General features: G+C 46.6%; 1 protein-coding gene across 3 annotated transcripts in view; it reads left to right on the top strand.

The window, feature by feature from the left end:
• slc35f3b (solute carrier family 35 member F3b) overlaps nucleotides 1-19,900 on the top strand; it is a 209,973-nt gene that overhangs the window by 114,866 nt on the left and 75,207 nt on the right. The window contains exon 1 of one of the 3 annotated variants that reach the window (XM_029697600.1): nucleotides 4,382-5,129. The exons of the other annotated variants lie outside the window; for them this stretch is intronic. Within the exon in view, the coding sequence (XP_029553460.1) occupies nucleotides 5,054-5,129 (76 nt within the window). The 5' untranslated portion in view covers nucleotides 4,382-5,053. Of the gene's footprint in view, nucleotides 1-4,381; nucleotides 5,130-19,900 lie in introns of those variants that run through there. 3 annotated transcript variants of the gene reach the window in all.

Genomic DNA, 19,900 nt, shown 5'->3' with positions numbered 1-19,900 from the left:
ATCAGATCAGGGATTCTAGCCTGTATAACCCCTTGTCCTAGTTATCAGATCAGGGATTCTAGCCTGTATAACCCCTTGTCCTAGTTATCAGATCAGGGATTCTAGCCTGTATAACCCCTTGTCCTAGTTATCAGATCAGGGATTCTAGCCTGTACAACACCTTGTCCTAGTTATCAGATCAGGGATTCTAGCCTGTATAACCCCTTGTCCTAGTTATCAGATCAGGGATTCTAGCCTGTATAACCCCTTGTCCTAGTTATCAGATCAGGGATTCTAGCCTGTATAACCCCTTGTCCTAGTTATCAGATCAGGGATTCTAGCCTGTATAACACCTTGTCCTAGTTATCAGATCAGGGGTTTCTAGCCTGTATAACCCCTTGTCCTAGTTATCAGATCCGGGATTCTAGCCTGTACAAATACTTGTCCTAGTTATCAGATCAGGGGATTCTAGCCTGTACAACCCCTTGTCCTAGTTATCAGATCAGGGATTCTAGCCTGTACAACACCTTGTCCTAGTTATCAGATCAGGGGATTCTAGCCTGTACAACCCCTTGTCCTAGTTATCAGATCAGGGATTCTAGCCTGTACAACCCTTTGTCCTAGTTATCAGATCAGGGATTCTAGCCTGTACAACCCCTTGTCCTAGTTATCAGATCAGGGATTCTAGCCTGTACAACCCCTTGTCCTAGTTATCAGATCAGGGATTCTAGCCTGTATAGCCCCTTGTCCTAGTTATCAGATCAGGGGATTCTAGCCTGTACAACCCCTTGTCCTAGTTATCAGATCAGGGATTCTAGCCTGTATAACACCTTGTCCTAGTTATCAGATCAGGGATTCTAGCCTGTACAACCCCTTGTCCTAGTTATCAGATCAGGGATTCTAGCCTGTACAACCCCTTGTCCTAGTTATCAGATCAGGGATTCTAGCCTGTATAACACCTTGTCCTAGTTATCAGATCAGGGATTCTAGCCTGTACAACCCCTTGTCCTAGTTATCAGATCAGGGATTCTAGCCTGTACAACCCCTTGTCCTAGTTATCAGATCAGGGATTCTAGCCTGTACAACCCCTTGTCCTAGTTATCAGATCAGGGATTCTAGCCTGTATAACACCTTGTCCTAGTTATCAGATCAGGGGATTCTAGCCTGTACAACCCCTTGTCCTAGTTATCAGATCAGGGATTCTAGCCTGTATAACCCCTTGTCCTAGTTATCAGATCAGGGATTCTAGCCTGTACAACCCCTTGTCCTAGTTATCAGATCAGGGATTCTAGCCTGTACAACACCTTGTCCTAGTTATCAGATCAGGGGATTCTAGCCTGTATAACCCCTTGTCCTAGTTATCAGATCAGGGATTCTAGCCTGTATAACCCCTTGTCCTAGTTATCAGATCAGGGGATTCTAGCCTGTACAACCCCTTGTCCTAGTTATCAGATCAGGGATTCTAGCCTGTATAACCCCTTGTCCTAGTTATCAGATCAGGGGATATGAGCCTGTACAACCCCTTGTCCTAGTTATCAGATCAGGGATTCTAGCCTGTATAACACCTTGTCCTAGTTATCAGATCAGGGATTCTAGCCTGTATAACCCCTTGTCCTAGTTATCAGATCAGGGATTCTAGCCTGTATAACACCTTGTCCTAGTTATCAGATCAGGGATTCTAGCCTGTACAACCCCTTGTCCTAGTTATCAGATCAGGGGATTCTAGCCTGTACAACCCCTTGTCCTAGTTATCAGATCAGGGGATTCTAGCCTGTACAACCCCTTGTCCTAGTTATCAGATCAGGGATTCTAGCCTGTATAACCCCTTGTCCTAGTTATCAGATCAGGGATTCTAGCCTGTACAACCCCTTGTCCTAGTTATCAGATCAGGGATTCTAGCCTGTACAACCCCATGTCCTAGTTATCAGATCAGGGATTCTAGCCTGTACAACCCCTTGTCCTAGTTATCAGATCAGGGATTCTAGCCTGTATAACCCCTTGTCCTAGTTATCAGATCAGGGGATATGAGCCTGTACAACCCCTTGTCCTAGTTATCAGATCAGGGGATATGAGCCTGTACAACCCCTTGTCCTAGTTATCAGATCAGGGATTCTAGCCTGTATAACACCTTGTCCTAGTTATCAGATCAGGGATTCTAGCCTGTATAACACCTTGTCCTAGTTATCAGATCAGGGATTCTAGCCTGTATAACACCTTGTCCTAGTTATCAGATCAGGGGATTCTAGCCTGTACAACACCTTGTCCTAGTTATCAGATCAGGGATTCTAGCCTGAATAACCCCTTGTCCTAGTTATCAGATCAGGGGATATGAGCCTGTAGAATCTAGTGAAGAGGAAGAGTGTAGCCAGTGAATTATTCAGAGTGGCTTCTTTTAGTCATGTACACACTCCCCCAACAGATTTTACACACGCGCACACGCACGCGCACACAGACACACAACCATACACACATAGCCACACACACACATACAGGTCATCAGTGTAACCTTTCCGGGGGGGGGGGGGGGGGGGGGTGAGGTTGAGGGTCTCTATTGGAATGTAACATTATAGTAATTGAACTGCCCTCTTATTGCTGGAACAGGCCCCATGGGGGAACTAATATGAGAAGGACACACACACACACAGACGTTATCCTCAGTCACTTCTACCTGCCCTGGGGAGAATGATGCCTGTCTGTCGTTGTGAAGGGTGTGTGTCAGTCGTTGTATCCTCCAGGGGGTTTAGGAAGAGCATTATGAAAGATAATGGGAGATGTGTGTCAGTCATTGTATCCTCCAGTGGGTTTAGGAAGAGCATTATGAAAGATAATGGGTGATTTGTGTCAGTCATTGTATCCTCCAGTGGGTTTAGGAAGGGCATTATGAAAGATAATGGGAGATGTGTGTCAGTCATTGTATCCTCCAGTGGGTTTAGGAAGAGCATTATGAAAGATAATGGGTGATGTGTGTCAGTCATTGTATCCTCCAGTGGGTTTAGGAAGAGCATTATGAAAGATAATGGGAGATGTGTGTCAGTCATTGTATCCTCCAGTGGGTTTAGGAAGAGCATTATGAAAGATAATGGGAGATGTGTGTCAGTCATTGTATCCTCCAGTGGGTTTAGGAAGAGCATTATGAAAGATAATGGGTGATGTGTGTCAGTCATTGTATCCTCCAGTGGGTTTAGGAAGAGCATTATGAAAGATAATGGGTGATGTGTGTCAGTCATTGTATCCTCCAGTGGGTTTAGGAAGGGCATTATGAAAGATAATGGGTGGAGGTGGAGTGGCTATCAGCAGGGTATGGATCAAACATGTTGAGGAACAACAAGGATAATATTCAAACTTAGATTATAACGTTTAATATAGGCTAAGTACAATTTTATTGATTGGATTTATAAGGTGTTGCTATTTAGGCAATGCCTTGTAAACTAAATGCTTCTTTGGCAACTTCAATAGACCCTACTACTAGTAATAACACAATGTTATAATGGCAGGTGTATTTTTCAACCAGAGCAAAAGACAAACGAATTCCAGTGGGATAATATAAATCACTATTATGTGGTTTTATTTTCTCACACTGTGTAAAATCTGTGTACTGGATCAAATCTGCTGCTTAAACAGCCTGGTCTCATAGACTAGATGTAACATATTAAATGTAAATCCGGGACACTCAAATTAGTATGATGTGTTATGTTTGGTATGGTTACATCAGATAGAAGGTTACTTAGGGCAAAAACGAAAGTAGAGTGGTTGGTCGGGCGTTTAACACGAACGTCTAGCAACCCAAAAGTTGTGAGTTCAAATCTCATCACAGACAATTTTAGCTAATTAGCAACTTTTCAACTACTTACTACTTTTGAGCTACTTTGCAACAACTTAGCATGTTAGATAACCCTAATCATAACCCTAATCATAACCCTAATCATAACCCTAATCATAACCCTAACCTTAACTCTTTTAGCTAACCCTTCCCCTAACCTTAACCCTTTAACCTAACTCTAAATTTAACCCTAACCCCTAACCTCAGCTAACATTAGCCAGCTAGCTAACATTCATCTCCTAGCCACCTAGCTAGAATTTGTAACATATCTACGTTTAGCAAATTCGTAACATATAGTATGTTCGGCAAATTCATAGCATATTGATTGTACATTTGGCAAATTCGTAACATATAATATGAATTGTAATTCGTAACATATCATACGGAATTGTTGATGGACATCCACAAATTAATACAAACCATATACGAAAAGTAAAATATCATACTAGATGATGTGTCCTAGATTTACATACAGAATAATACGAAATGCTCTGAGACCAGTTTGGCGAAAATTGTATTTTTCCAAGACTTTCTATTGAGGAGGAAAACTGCCTCCCCATGCAAGCTTTGTGTCTTCATATAACCCTTGAATAGGACGGATAGGCTACAGTATATTTTCCCTCTACATCAGCCCCAGTCTCATCAGATCACTCACACTATCCCTGCCACTCCAATGCAAGCAGTTTCACCGCTGCCCGCCGTGATCGATCCTTCCTCATATCTCCAAGCTGCAACCGGCTCTGAGTCACCAACCACCTGCCTCCGGGAACCGCGCTTCGGGAGGTCTGGTGGGCTGGCAGCGGGCACGGCGCGTCTGGCTCGGGATGGACAGAGGGGCCGGGGAGGAGAGATAATGCAACTAAGGGAGATGGTGGATGCCTGCGGCACGCGTGACGTGGCAAATTGCAGCATTTGCCTCTACTGTTTTACATGTGAAGGGAGAGAGAAAGAGCTCAGCCTCACGCTCTGGCAGGATACTGCAGAACCGGGGAAGGGAGGGAGGGAATGAGGGAGGGGAATCGAATCAGAAGAAAGAAAAGCGACTGAGGGAGAGTTGAGGAACGGAGGGGCAGAAGGTGGATCCACGAGAGAGGACGAGAGAGGTAGCGGGAAACTGCTGATCCGACGTTTAGAGAAGAGTAAAGACAAGAAGCATCAAAAGTCCCACAGTCAGTCACAGAAGAGATTGGTACCACACCAGATTCAGGGATGTAGCCGAAGAGGGGAGAGCTCAGCCTTTCCGAGCTCGTCACTATGAAGAAACATTCCGCCAGGGTGGCCCCGCTGTCCGCTTGCAACAGCCCGGTGCTCACTTTAACGAAAGTCAAAGGTAGGGAGAACTCCGTTCTGTGACTTGACTTCGGTCTTGCTTAAAGCCAGATTTGGTATTTGTCTACCTGATATGTGTAGCCTATTTTACATTCACCCTTGAAACCTTAATATTGTAGTGTCCAAGGTTAGGCTTGTAAATCAACCAGAAAATAGACACAGCCTATAAGTTTGGCGTTGTGTGACTGTGGCAGAGAAACTTGGGTCAGTCAGGGGTGATGAATGGTGTTGGTGAAAGAGTTTTCTGCTTTGAGGCACCGATTAACTTTCAGAAATGTACCGTTGCGTGTCAAAACGCTTCGCATTACCAACGGAATGAACCCCCCCTTCACGGTCATTAGGGATGAGTTCGGGAAGAATTTATCTTAATAGACCATCAACGCTTCTAATTACACATTTTACTACCCTGGAAAAATGTCTTGATCATAATGGGAGATACTGGTGTTACTGTCATTTATTCGCACAATCTCTTCTTTTGCTGTATTATTTAAAAGCCAGACTGTATGTCGTTCTGCACTTTCAAAAATGTAGTTAAGAATTCATTTCTCTCCAACCTCATCTGCATAATCGTCACTAAATATAATAACACCCACATTTTTGCAGAGCTAATCCTGTAAAATGCAAATCAGAAAACCGATTTATGGCCAAATAGAAGTTTTGTCCTGCAAAATGCATCGGGCCATTGACGTGTTGCGCTGCTTGTCCATCATGAGTGAGTGCATGGGGGGAGCATGAAGCTGTTATTGTAGCAGAACAGACACACACACACACACACACACACACACACACACACACACACACACACACACACACACACACACACACACACACACACACACACAGGGGATAAAAATGATTGTCTGCCTTTCCAAACTCCTTGCTCCGGCCAAACGCTAAGCCACGCCCACGGACGTTAGTTTCTTCTCCGCAATGACTCTGGATCTGAGTACCTCCCAACGATTTCTAGAACACAAACACATTCTAACCATTCTGATTGGTCCCAGAAACCATGTGTTTTGGCCAGAACACACCAAGAACACACGTGGGTAAAGCGCCATTTTGAAAATGTGTAATACTCACCACAAACAACTTCAAAGATGTAAACCTTTAAAACCCTACCAGTAGACAGGTAATAAACCTTTATAACCCTACCAGTAGACAGGTAATAAACCTTTATAACCCTACCAGTAGACAGGTAATAAACCTTTATAACCCTACCAGTAGACAGGTAATAAACCTTTATAACCCTACCTGTAGACAGGTAATAAACCTTTATAACCCTACCAGTAGACAGGTAATAAACCTTTATAACCCTACCAGTAGACAGGTAATAAACTTCAAGATCAAAAAACAAACAAACAATATATTATGACAGGTCAACCAGTAGAGGCCAGGTGTTTGAAAGCTGCATCCTCTGCAGATGGAGAGGGTCAGTTCATGTCTTCAGCGGAGGGAGCTGGTCAGGTGATCTTGTAGAGGGCAAGTCTGGTTACCAGCCCGACTCTTATAGCCACTGAACTTCTCCTCCTTCACTCTGTGTATCACCACTTGGGTGATGCCTCAGCAGCTCTTGGCGCCAGAAAGCTCACCACACAAAGTTCAGAATAGTATCCAGTCGTCTTCTCTACGAGCCGTCTGTCTCAGCACTGTTGTATTCCTCTGTCTCCCATTCTTCTCACGCTTCAGACCACTCCTCACATGTTGTTTTCAGAAGATCAGGAACTGGCAGCCAGGTGAAACAATAAAGCAGGTACCCTGCCCAGATGAATTTTTCAAACAAAAACATTAGCCAGCTAGTTAGCTAGCTAGCTAGTTAGCCACGCCAAAAATAGTTAGCCTGTCAGTCAATCTGTAAACGCTTGACTCAGCATACCACTAGAAGATTACAGCAGTACACAGAGGAAACTAGCATTTCCTGTTGAGATGGGAAAGGAAAAGGACAGACTAATTACAGTTTTACATGCACAGCTGGATGTTGTGTGTGTGTGCGTGTGTGTCCTAAAGCTGTGTTTATATTGTTGAATCACTGTCTGAAAGGTGAGTGTGCAGGAAGGGTTGTCTCTCTCAGTGCTCTGTTAGAGAGACACCCTTCCTCTCCTGCTGTTGTGTACTGACACACACACACACACACACACACACACACACACACACACACACACACACACACACACACACACGTTGAGTGTTGACCAGTAGGTCTAGAGCTTTTGTATAAGAAGAAAGCATAGTGTCAGTTCATTATAATAAGTCATGAACCTTCCCTGTCCACCCTAGAAACACTGAACCTTCCCTGTCCACCCTAGAAACACTGAACCTTCCCTGTCCACCCTAGAGAAACTGAACTTTCCCTGTCCACCCGAGAAACACTGAACCTTCCCTGTCCACCCTAGAAACACTGAACCTTCCCTGTCCACCCTAGAAACACTGAACCTTCCCTGTCCACCCTAGAGAAACTGAACTTTCCCTGTCCACCCGAGAAACACTGAACCTTCCCTGTCCACCCTAGAAACACTGAACCTTCCCTGTCCACCCTAGAAACACTGAACCTTCAATGTCCACCCTAGATACACTGAACCTTCCCTGTCCACCCTAGAAACACTGAACCTTCCCTGTCCACCCTAGAAACACTGAACCTTCCCCGTCCACCCTAGAAACACTGAACCTTCCCTGTCCACCCTAGAAACACTGAGGATTTGTTTAGTAAGTGGACGTTGAAGCACCGTCTCATACACATCAACACGGTTACTATGACACAGAAATAGATCCTTGTTCAGTGGCCTCACTGGCTTTGAAGAATGACCTGTCAGCCTTGGAGATATGAGGGTCAGGGTTCAATCTCCAGTGAAATCATATACAGTCATGGCCAAAAGTTTTGAGAATGACACAAATTAGAATTTTCACAAAGTTTGCTGCTTCAGTGTCTTTAGATATTTTTGTCAGATGTTACTATGGAATACTGAAGTATAATTACAAGCATTTCATAAGTGTCAAAGGCTTTTACTGACAATTACATGAAGTTGCAAAGAGTCAATATTTGCAGTGTGGACCCTTCTTTTTCAAGACCTCTGCAATCCGCCCTGGCATGCTGTCAATTAACTTCTGGGCCACATCCTGACTGATGGCAGCCCATTCTTGCATAATCAATGCTTGGAGTTTGTCAGAATCTGTGGGTTTTTGTTTGTCCACCCGCCTCTTGAGGATTGACCACAAGTTCTCAATGGGATTAAGGTCTGGGGAGTTTCCTGGCCATGGACCCAAAATATCGATGTTTTGTTCCCCGAGCCACTTAGTTATCACTTTTGCCTTATGGCAAGGTGCTCCATCATGCTGGAAAAGACATTGTTCGTCACCAAACTGTTCCTGGATGGTTGGGAGAAGTTGCTCTCAGAGGATGTGTTGGTACCATTCTTTATTCATGGCTGTGTTCTTAGGCAACATTGTGAGTGAGCCCACTCCCTTGGCTGAGAAGCAACCCCACACATGAATGGTCTCAGGATGCTTTACTGTTGGCATGACACAGGACTGATGGTAGCACTCACCTTGTCTTCTCCGGACAAGCTTTTTTCCGGATGCTCCAAACAATCGGAAAGGGGATTCATCAGAGAAAATGACTTTACCTCAGTCCTCAGCAGTCCAATCCCTGTACCTTTTGCAGAATATCAGTCTGTCCCTGATGTTCCTGGAGAGAGGTGGCTTCTTTGCTGCCCTTCTGGACACCGGGCCATCCTCCAAAAGTCTTCGCCTCACTGTGCGTGCAGATGCACTCACACCTGCCTGCTGCCATTCCTGAGTTCTTGATGATCTGATAAATGGTTGATTTAAGTGCAATCTTACTGGCAGCAATATCCTTGCCTGTGAAGCCCTTTTTGTGCAAAGCAATGATGACGGCACGTGTTTCCTTGCAGGTAACCATGATTGACAGAGGAAGAACAATGATTCAAAGCACCACCCTCCTTTTGAAGCTTCCAGTCTGTTATTCGAACTCAATCAGCATGACAGAGTGATCTCCAGCCTTGTCCTCGTCAACATTCACACCTGTGTTAATGAGAGAATCTCTGACATGATGTCAGCTGGTCCTTTTGTGGCAGGGCTGAAATGCAGGGGAAATGTTTTGGGGGGATTCAGTTCATTTGCATAGCAAAGAGGGACTTTGCATTTAATTGCAATTCATCTGATCACGCTTCATAACATTCTGGAGTATATGCAAATTGCCATCATACAAACTGAGGCAGCAGACTTTGTGAAAAGTTATATTTGTGTCATTCTCAAAACTTTTGGCCACGACTGTACTGTGTAGGTAGGAAAGAGGATGGAGAATTGTATTCCTATGTGTTTGATAGCCTAGCATATAACTTGTGAAGTTTGTCCAGTTTATTTTGATGGATTACCAGTTGCAGGAAAGAGAATGTAGAGGAGAAGCTAACAGGTGTACTTTTCTAGACTGTATTAAAAGAGAAGGAGAGAAGATTAGAGGAGGGGAGAAGAGAGGGGGGGAGGGGGAGGGGGAGGGGAGGGGGGAGGAGAGGGGGAGGGGGAGGGGGAGGAGAGAGGGGGACAGGAGAGGGAGAGGGGGAGGAGAGAGGGGGGACAGGAGAGGGAGAGGGGGAGGGGGAGGAGAGAGGGGGGACAGGAGAGGGAGAGGGGGAGGGGGAGGAGAGAGGGGGGACAGGAGAGGGAGAGGGGGAGGAGAGAGGGGGGACAGGAGAGGGGGAGGGGGAGGAGAGATGTAGGGAAAGAGGAGGGGAAGTATTACAGAGTGTGGAGAGAAGATGAAAGGACAGATGATGAGGGTGATGAAGAGAGGAGAGTACTGGACAAGACAGGAGAGAGTGATGAAGAGAGGAGAGTACTGGACAAGACAGGAGAGAGTGATGAAGAGAGGAGAGTACTGGACAAGACAGGAGAGAGTGATGAAGAGAGGAGAGTACTGGACAAGACAGGAGAGAGTGATGAAGAGAGGAGAGTACTGGACAAGACAGGAGAGAGTGATGAAGAGAGGAAAGTACTGGACAAGACAGGAGAGAGTGATGAAGAGAGGAGAGTACTGGACAAGACAGGAGAGAGTGATGAAGAGAGGAGAGTACTGGACAAGACAGGAGAGAGTGATGAAGAGAGGAGAGTACTGGACAAGACAGGAGAGAGTGATGAAGAGAGGAGAGTACTGGACAAGACAGGAGAGAGTGATGAAGAGAGGAGAGTACTGGACAAGACAGGAGAGAGTGATGAAGAGAGGAGAGTACAGGACAAGACAGGAGAGAGTGATGAAGAGAGGAGAGTACTGGACAAGACAGGAGAGAGTGATGAAGAGAGGAGAGTACTGGACAAGACAGGAGAGAGTGATAGAAGAGAGGAGAGTACTGGACAAGACAGGAGAGAGTGATGAAGAGAGGAGAGTACTGGACCAAGACAGGAGAGAGTGATGAAGAGAGGAGAGTACTGGACAAGACAGGAGAGAGTGATGACGAGAGGAGAGTACTGGACAAGACAGGAGAGAGTGATGAAGAGAGGAGAGTACTGGACAAGACAGGAGAGAGTGATGAAGAGAGGAGAGTACTGGACAAGACAGGAGAGAGTGATGAAGAGAGGAGAGTACTGGACCAAGACAGGAGAGAGTGATGAACGAGAGGGAGTACAGGACAAGACGGAGAGAGTGATGAAGAGTGAGAGTACAGGACAGACAGGAGAGAGTGATGAAGAGAGGAGAGTACTGGACAAGACAGGAGAGAGTGACTAAGAAGAGAGAGAGAGTACTGGACAAGACAGGGAGAGAGTGATGATTAGAAGAGAGGAGAGTACTGGACAAGACAGGAGAGAGTGATGAATGAGAGGAGAGTACTGGACAAGACAGGAGAGGAGGTGATAGAAGAGAGGAGAGTACTGGACAAGACAGGAGAGAGTGATGAAGAGAGGAGAGTACTGGACAAGACAGGAGAGAGTGATGAAGAGAGGAGAGTACAGGACAAGACAGGAGAGAGTGATGAAGAGAGGAGAGTACTGGACAAGACAGGAGAGAGTGATGAAGAGAGGAGAGTACTGGACAAGACAGGAGAGAGTGATGAAGAGAGGAGAGTACTGGACAAGACAGGAGAGAGTGATGAAGAGAGGAGAGTACTGGACAAGACAGGAAAGAATGATGAAGAGAGGAGAGTACTGGACAAGACAGGAGAGAGTGATGAAGAGAGGAGAGTACTGGACAAGACAGGAGAGAGTGATGAAGAGAGGAGAGTACTGGACAAGACAGGAGAGAGTGATGAAGAGAGGAGAGTACTGGACAGACAGGAGAGAGTGATGAAGAGAGGAGAGTACTGGACAAGACAGGAGAGAGTGATGAAGAGAGGAGAGTACAGGACAAGACAGGAGAGAGTGATGAAGAGAGGAGAGTATGAAGAGAGGAGAGTACAGGACAAGACAGGAGAGAGTGATGAAGAGAGGAGAGTACTGGACAAGACAGGAGAGAGTGATAGAAGAGAGGAGAGTACTGGACAAGACATGAGAGAGTGATGAAGAGAGGGAGAGTACTGGACAAGACATGAGAGAGTGATAGAAGAGAGGAGAGTACTGGACAAGACAGGAGAGAGTGATGAAGAGAGGAGAAGTACTGGACAAGACAGGAGAGAGTGATGAAGAGAGGAGAATACTGGACAAGACAGGAGAGAGTGATGAAGAGAGGAGAGTACTGGACAAGACAGGAGAGAGTGATGAAGAGAGGAGAGTATCTGGACAAGACAGGAGAGAGTGATGAAGAGAGGAGAGTACTGGACAAGACAGGAGAGAGTGATGAAGAGAGGAGAGTACTGGACAAGACAGGAGAGAGTGATGAAGAGAGGAGAGTACTGGACAAGACAGGAGAGAGTGATGAAGAGAGGAGAGTACTGGACAAGACAGGAGAGAGTGATGAAGAGAGGAGAGTACTGGACAAGACAGGAGAGAGTGATGAAGAGAGGAGAGTACAGGACAAGACAGGAGAGAGTGATGAAGAGAGGAGAGGATGGACAAGACAGGAGAGAGTGATGAAGAGAGGAGAGTACTGGACAAGACAGGAGAGAGTGATAGAAGAGAGGAGAGTACTGGACAAGACAGGAGAGAGTGATGAAGAGAGGAGAGTTACTGGACAAGACAGGAGAGAGTGATAGAAGAGAGGAGAGTACTGGACAAGACAGGAGAGAGTGATGAAGAGAGGAGAGTACTGGACAAGACAGGAGAGAGTGATGAAGAGAGGAGAGTACAGGACAAGACAGGAGAGAGTGATGAAGAGAGGAGAGTACTGGACAAGACAGGAGAGAGTGATGAAGAGAGGAGAGTACTGGACAAGACAGGAGAGAGTGATAGAAGAGAGGAGAGTACTGGACAAGACAGGAGAGAGTGATGAAGAGAGGAGAGTACTGGACAAGACATGAGAGAGTGATAGAAGAGAGGAGAGTACTGGACAAGACAGGAGAGAGTGATGAAGAGAGGAGAGTACTGGACAAGACAGGAGAGAGTGATGAAGAGAGGAGAGTACTGGACAAGACAGGAGAGAGTGATGAAGAGAGGAGAGTACTGGACAAGACAGGAGAGAGTGATGAAGAGAGGAGAGTACTGGACAAGACAGGAGAGAGTGATGAAGAGAGGAGAGTACTGGACAAGACAGGAGAGAGTGATGAAGAGAGGAGAGTACTGGACAAGACAGGAGAGAGTGATGAAGAGAGGAGAGTACTGGACAAGACAGGAGAGAGTGATGAAGAGAGGAGAGTACTGGACAAGACAGGAGAGAGTGATGAAGAGAGGAGAGTACAGGACAAGACAGGAGAGAGTGATGAAGAGAGGAGAGTACTGGACAAGACAGGAGAGAGTGATGAAGAGAGGAGAGTACTGGACAAGACAGGAGAGAGTGATAGAAGAGAGGAGAGTACTGGACAAGACAGGAGAGCTGATGAAGAGAGGAGAGTACTGGACAAGAAGGAGAGAGTGATGAAGAGAGGAGAGTACTGGACAAGACAGGAGAGAGTGATGAAGAGAGGAGAGTACAGGACAAGACAGGAGAGAGTGATGAAGAGAGGAGAGTACAGGACAAGACAGGAGAGAGTGATGAAGAGAGGAGAGTAATGGACAAGACAGGAGGAGAGTGATGAAGAGAGGAGAGTACTGGACAAGACAGGAGAGAGTGATGAAGAGAGGAGAGTACTGGACAAGGACAGGAGAGAGTGATGAAGAGAGGAGAGTTACTGGACAAGACAGGAGAAGAGTGATTGAAGAGAGGAGAGTACTGGACAAGACAGGAGAGAGTGATGAAGAGAGGAGAGTACTGGACAAGACAGGAGAGAGTGATGAAGAGAGGAGAGTACTGGACAAGACAGGAGAGAGTGATGAAGAGAGGAGGATACTGGACAAGACAGGAGAGAGTGATGAAGAGAGGAGAGTACTGGACAAGACAGGAGAGAGTGATGAAGAGAGGAGAGTACTGGACAAGACAGGAGAGAGTGATGAAGAGAGGAGAGTACTGGACAAGACAGGATGAGAGTGAGAAGAGAGGAGAGTACTGGACAAGACAGGAGAGAGTGATAGAAGAGAGGAGAGTACTGGACAAGACAGGAGAGAGTGATGAAGAGAGGAGAGTACTGGACAAGACAGGAGAGAGTGATAGAAGAGAGGAGAGTACTGGACAAGACAGGAGAGAGTGATGAAGAGAGGAGAGTACTGGACAAGACAGGATGAGAGTGATGAAGAGAGGAGAGTACAGGACAAGACAGGAGAGAGTGATGAAGAGAGGAGAGTACTGGACAAGACAGGAGAGAGTGATGAAGAGAGGAGAGTACTGGACAAGACAGGAGAGAGTGATAGAAGAGAGGAGAGTACTGGACAAGACAGGAGAGAGTGATGAAGAGAGGAGAGTACTGGACAAGACAGGAGAGAGTGATAGAAGAGAGGAGAGTACTGGACAAGACAGGAGAGAGTGATGAAGAGAGGAGAGTACTGGACAAGACAGGAGAGAGTGATGAAGAGAGGAGAGTACTGGACAAGACAGGAGAGAGTGATGAAGAGAGGAGAGTACTGGACAAGACAGGAGAGAGTGATAGAAGAGAGGAGAGTACTGGACAAGACAGGAGAGAGTGATGAAGAGAGGAGAGTACTGGACAAGACAGGAGAGAGTGATGAAAGAGAGGAGAGTACTGGACAAGACAGGAGAGAGTGAACAGAGCGGGGTATTGCCGGGGCATGGCAGGGAGGAGAGTGTATGGAGAGATTATGGTGAGAGTATAGAGGGTTGTGGGTTCGATTCACGCGCCACCCACATGTAAAAATGTATGCACGCATGAAAGCGTCTGCTAAATGGCATATTTTATTTATATTATTTTATATATTAGAAGAAAGAAGGAGGTATTATAGAGTATGGAGAGAAGAGGAGAGGAGAGGGAGGAGAGAGGAGAGGACAGACAGAGGAAAGTAGAGGACAGACAGGAGCAGGATAGAGGAGAGGACAGACAGGAGAGGACAGACAGGAGCAGGACAGACAGGAGAGGACAGACAGGAGAGGACAGACAGGAGAGGACAGACAGGAGCAGGACAGACAGGAGCAGGACAGAGGAGAGGACAGACAGGAGCAGAACAGAGGAGAGGACAGACAGGAGAGGACAGACAGGAGCAGGACAGAGGAGAGGACAGACAGACATGGGCAGGACAGAGGAGAGGACAGACAGACAGACAGGAGCAGGACAGACAGGAGCAGGACAGAGGAGAGGACAGACAGGAGCAGGACAGAGGAGAGGACAGACAGACATGGGCAGGACAGAGGAGAGGACAGACAGACAGACAGGAGCAGGACAGACAGGAGCAGGACAGAGGAGAGGACAGACAGGAGCAGGACAGAGGAGAGGACAGACAGGAGCAGGACAGAGGAGAGGACAGACAGGAGAGGACAGAGGAGAGGACAGACAGGAGCAGGACAGAGGAGAGGACAGACAGGAGCAGGACAGAGGAGAGGACAGACAGGAGCAGGACAGAGGAGAGGACAGACAGGAGCAGGACAGAGGAGAGGACAGACAGGAGCAGGACAGAGGAGAGGACTGTTTTGAACAGCCTGCTCCCTCTGTGATGTAAACATACAGTACTCTGCAGGTGGAGTGAATCACAGAGGCCTCTGCGTATAAATACCATTGTGTGTGTGTGTGTGTGTCTGTATATGTGTGGGTGTAGGTGTGGGTTGGTGGGGGTGTGTGTGGGTGTGGGTTGGTGGGTGTGTGTGTGTGTGTGTGTGTGAGTGTGTGTGTGTGTGTAGGTGTGGGTTGGTGGGGGTGTGTGTGTGTAGGTGTGGGTTGTTGGGGGGTGTGTGTGTGTGTGTGTGTGTGTAGGTGTGGGTTGGTGGGGGTGTGTAGGTGTGGGTTGGTGGGGGTGTGTGTGGTGTGTGTTGTGTGTGTGTGTAGGTGTGGGTTGGTGGGGGTGTGTGTGGGTGTGGGTTGGTGGGTGGGTGGGTTGGTGGGTGGGTGGGTGTGTGTGTGTGTGTGAGTGTGTGTGTGTGTGTGTGTGTGTGTGTGTAGGTGTGGGTTGGTGGGTGTGTGTGTGTGTAGGTGTGGGTGGTGGGGGTGTGTGTGTGTGTGTGTGTGTAGGTGTGGGTTGGTGGGGGTGTGTGTGTGTGTGTGTGTAGGTGTGGGTTGGTGTGTGTGTGTGGGTGTGGGTGGGTGGGGGTGTGTGTGGGTGTGGGTTGGTGGGTGGGTGGGTGTGTGTGTGTGTGTGTGTGTGAGTGTGTGTGTGTGTAGGTGTGGGTTGGTGGGGGTGTGTGTGTGTGTGTGTGTAGGTGTGGGTTGGTGGGTGTGTGTGTGTGTGTGTGTGTAGGTGTGGGTTGGTGGGTGTGTGTGTGTGTGTGTGTGTGGGTGTGGGTGGGCGGGGGTGTGTGTGGGTGTGGGTTGGTGGGTGTGTGTGTGAGTGTGTGGTGTGTGTGTGTGTAGGTGTGGGTTGGTGGGGGTGTGTGTGTGTGTAGGCGTGGGTTGGTGGGGGGTGTGTGTGTGTGTGTAGGTGTGGGTTGGTGGGTGTGTGTGTGTGTGTGTGTGTAGGTGTGGGTTGGTGGGGGTGTGTGTGTGTGTGTGTGTGTGTGTGTGTGTAGGTGTGGGTTGGTGGGGGCGTGCGTGGGTGTAGGTGTGGGTTGGTGGGTGTGTGTGTGTGTGTGTAGGTGTGGGTTGGTGGGGGTGTGTAGGTGTGGGTTGGTGGGGGTGTGTGTGTAGGTGTGGGTTGGTGGGGGTGTGTGTGTGTGTGTGTGTAGGTGTGGGTTGGTGGGGTGTGTGTGTGTGTGGGTGTAGGTGTGGGTTGGTGGGGGTGTGTGTGTAGGTGTGGGTTGGTGGGGGTGTGTGTGTGTGTGTAGGTGTGGGTTGGTGGGGGGTGTGTGTGTGTAGGTGTGGGTTGGTGGGGGTGTGTGTGTGTGTGTAGGTGTGGGTTGGTGGGGGGTGTGTGTGTGTAGGTGTGGGTTGGTGGGGGTGTGTGTGTGTGTGTGTAGGTGTGGGTTGGTGGGGGGTGTGTGTGTGTAGGTGTGGGTTGGTGGGGGGTGTGTGTGTGTAGGTGTAGGTTGGTGGGGGTGTGTGTGTGTGTGTAGGTGTGGGTTGGTGGGGGGTGTGTGTGTGTAGGTGTGGGTTGGTGGGGGTGTGTGTGTGTGTGTAGGTGTGGGTTGGTGGGGGGTGTGTGTGTGTAGGTGTGGGTTGGTGGGGGTGTGTGTGTGTAGGTGTGGGTTGGTGGGGGGTGTGTGGTGTAGGTGTAGGTTGGTGGGGGTGTGTGGTAATCAACACCCCATATAGGATCTTGTTCTCTCTCTTTCTTTCTCTCTTTCTCTTTCTCTCTCTCTCTCTCTTTCTATACCTCTCTTTCGCTCTCGTTCTCTCTCTCTCTCTTTCTATACCTCTCTTTCGTTCTCGTTCTCTCTCTCTCTCTCTCTCTCTCTCTCTCTCTCTCTCTTTCTATACCTCTCTCTCTCTCTCTCTCTCTCTCTCTCTCTCTCTCTCTCTCTCTCTCTCTCTCTCTCCTGGTGACAAATCCCCTCTCTCCGCGCCAGTCCACAGTCCTTTGTGGAATGATGAAAAATGGATTTGTCTTTAAATATATTTAGTCTTCAAAGCACTTTAAAACCCTCGTGCCTTCCAGGGGAGATGCCATCTCCTTGTCTGCCACAGCTGGACTGGGACGGTTACCACACTGTGATTGACCGTATCCCTATGGGTCCGGTAACCTTGACTACAGGTTATACAGCGATCCATTGATAACAGATGTGTTTACAAACAAACGTCCAACTCCAGTCACTGGAGCTCCCACTCCCCACCTAGACAACACTGAATAGTATTAGTATTAAGTCTAGTGGTCCCCACCTAGACAACACTGAATAGTATTATTATTAAGTCTAGTGGTCCCCACCTAGACAACACTGAATAGTATTAGTATTAAGTCTAGTGGTCCCCACCTAGACAACACTGAATAGTATCAGTATTACGTCTAGTGGTCCCCACCTAGACAACACTGAATAGTATTAGTATTAAGTCTAGTGGTCCCCACCTAGACAACACTGAATAGTATTAGTATTAAGTCTAGTGGTCCCCACCTAGACAACACTGAATAGTATTAGTATTACGTCTAGTGGTCCCCACCTAGACAACACTGAATAGTATTAGTATTACGTCTAGTGGTCTCCACCTAGACAACACTGAATAGTATTAGTATTAAGTCTAGTGGTCCCCATCTAGACAACACTGAATAGTATTAGTATTACGTCTAGTGGTCTCCACCTAGACAACACTGAATAGTATTAGTATTACGTCTAGTGGTCCCCACCTAGACAACACTGAATAGTATTAGTATTAAGTCTAGTGGTCCCCACCTAGACAACACTGAATAGTATTAGTATTACGTCTAGTGGTCCCCACCTAGACAACACTGAATAGTATTAGTATTAAGTCTAGTGGTCCCCACCTAGACAACACTGAATAGTATTAGTATTAAGTCTAGTGGTCCCCACCTAGACAACACTGAATAGTGTTAGTATTAAGTCTAGTGGTCCCCACATAGACAACACTGAATAGTATTAGTATTACGTCTAGTGGTCCCCACCTAGACAACACTGAATAGTATTAGTATTACGTCTAGTGGTCCCCACCTAGACAACACTGAATAGTATTAGTATTAAGTCTAGTGGTCCCCACCTAGACAACACTGAATAGTATTAGTATTACGTCTAGTGGTCCCCACCTAGACAACACTGAATAGTATTAGTATTAAGTCTAGTGGTCCCCACCTAGACAACACTGAATAGTATTAGTATTAAGTCTAGTGGTCCCCACCTAGACAACACTGAATAGTATTAGTATTACGTCTAGTGGTCCCCACCTAGACAACACTGAATAGTATTAGTATTAAGTCTAGTGGTCCCCACCTAGACAACACTGAATAGTATTAGTATTAAGTCTAGTGGTCCCCACCTAGACAACACTGAATAGTATTAGTATTAAGTCTAGTGGTCCCCCACCTAGACAACACTGAATAGTATTAGTATTACGTCTAGTGGTCCCCACCTAGACAACACTGAATAGTATTAGTATTAAGTCTAGTGGTCCCCACCTAGACAACACTGAATAGTATTAGTATTAAGTCTAGTGGTCCCCACCTAGACAACACTGAATAGTATCAGTATTACGTCTAGTGGTCTCCACCTAGACAACACTGAATAGTATTAGTATTACGTCTAGTGGTCCCCACCTAGACAACACTGAATAGTATCAGTATTACGTCTAGTGGTCTCCACCTAGACAACACTGAATAGTATTAGTATTAAGTCTAGTGGTCCCCACCTAGACAACACTGAATAGTATTAGTATTAAGTCTAGTGGTCCCCACCTAGACAACACTGAATAGTATTAGTATTACGTCTAGTGGTCCCCACCTAGACAACACTGAATAGTATTAGTATTAAGTCTAGTGGTCCCCACCTAGACAACACTGAATAGTATTAGTATTAAGTCTAGTGGTCCCCACCTAGACAACACTGAATAGTATTAGTATTAAGTCTAGTGGTCCCCACCTAGACAACACTGAATAGTATTAGTATTATGTCTAGTGGTCCCCACCTAGACAACACTGAATAGTATTAGTATTAAGTCTAGTGGTCCCCACCTAGACAACACTGAATAGTATTAGTATTAAGTCTAGTGGTCCCCACCTAGACAACACTGAATAGTATTAGTATTACGTCTAGTGGTCCCCACCTAGACAACACTGAATAGTATTAGTATTAAGTCTAGTGGTCCCCACCTAGACAACACTGAATAGTATTAGTATTACGTCTAGTGGTCCCCACCTAGACAACACTGAATAGTATTAGTATTAAGTCTAGTGGTCCCCACCTAGACAACACTGAATAGTGTTAGTATTAAGTCTAGTGGTCTCCACCTAGACAACACTGAATAGTATTAATATTAAGTCTAGTGGTCCCCACCTAGACAACACTGAATAGTATCAGTATTAAGTCTAGTGGTCTCCACCTAGACAACACTGAATAGTATTAGTATTAAGTCTAGTGGTCCCCACCTAGACAACACTGAATAGTATCAGTATTAAGTCTAGTGGTCCCCACCTAGACAACACTGAATAGTATTAGTATTAAGTCTAGTGGTCCCCACCTAGACAACACTGAATAGTATCAGTATTAAGTCTAGTGGTCCCCACCTAGACAACACTGAATAGTATTAGTATTACGTCTAGTGGACAGGAAAAACAACAGTAATGGCTGGCGGTTGTATGATCATTGTTTTTGCATGGATAATACTT

Source organism: Salmo trutta, chromosome 18, assembly GCF_901001165.1.
Source record: "Salmo trutta chromosome 18, fSalTru1.1, whole genome shotgun sequence".
Taxonomy (NCBI): Eukaryota; Metazoa; Chordata; class Actinopteri; order Salmoniformes; family Salmonidae; genus Salmo; species Salmo trutta.
This window is presented reverse-complemented; position numbering and strand designations above follow the sequence as displayed.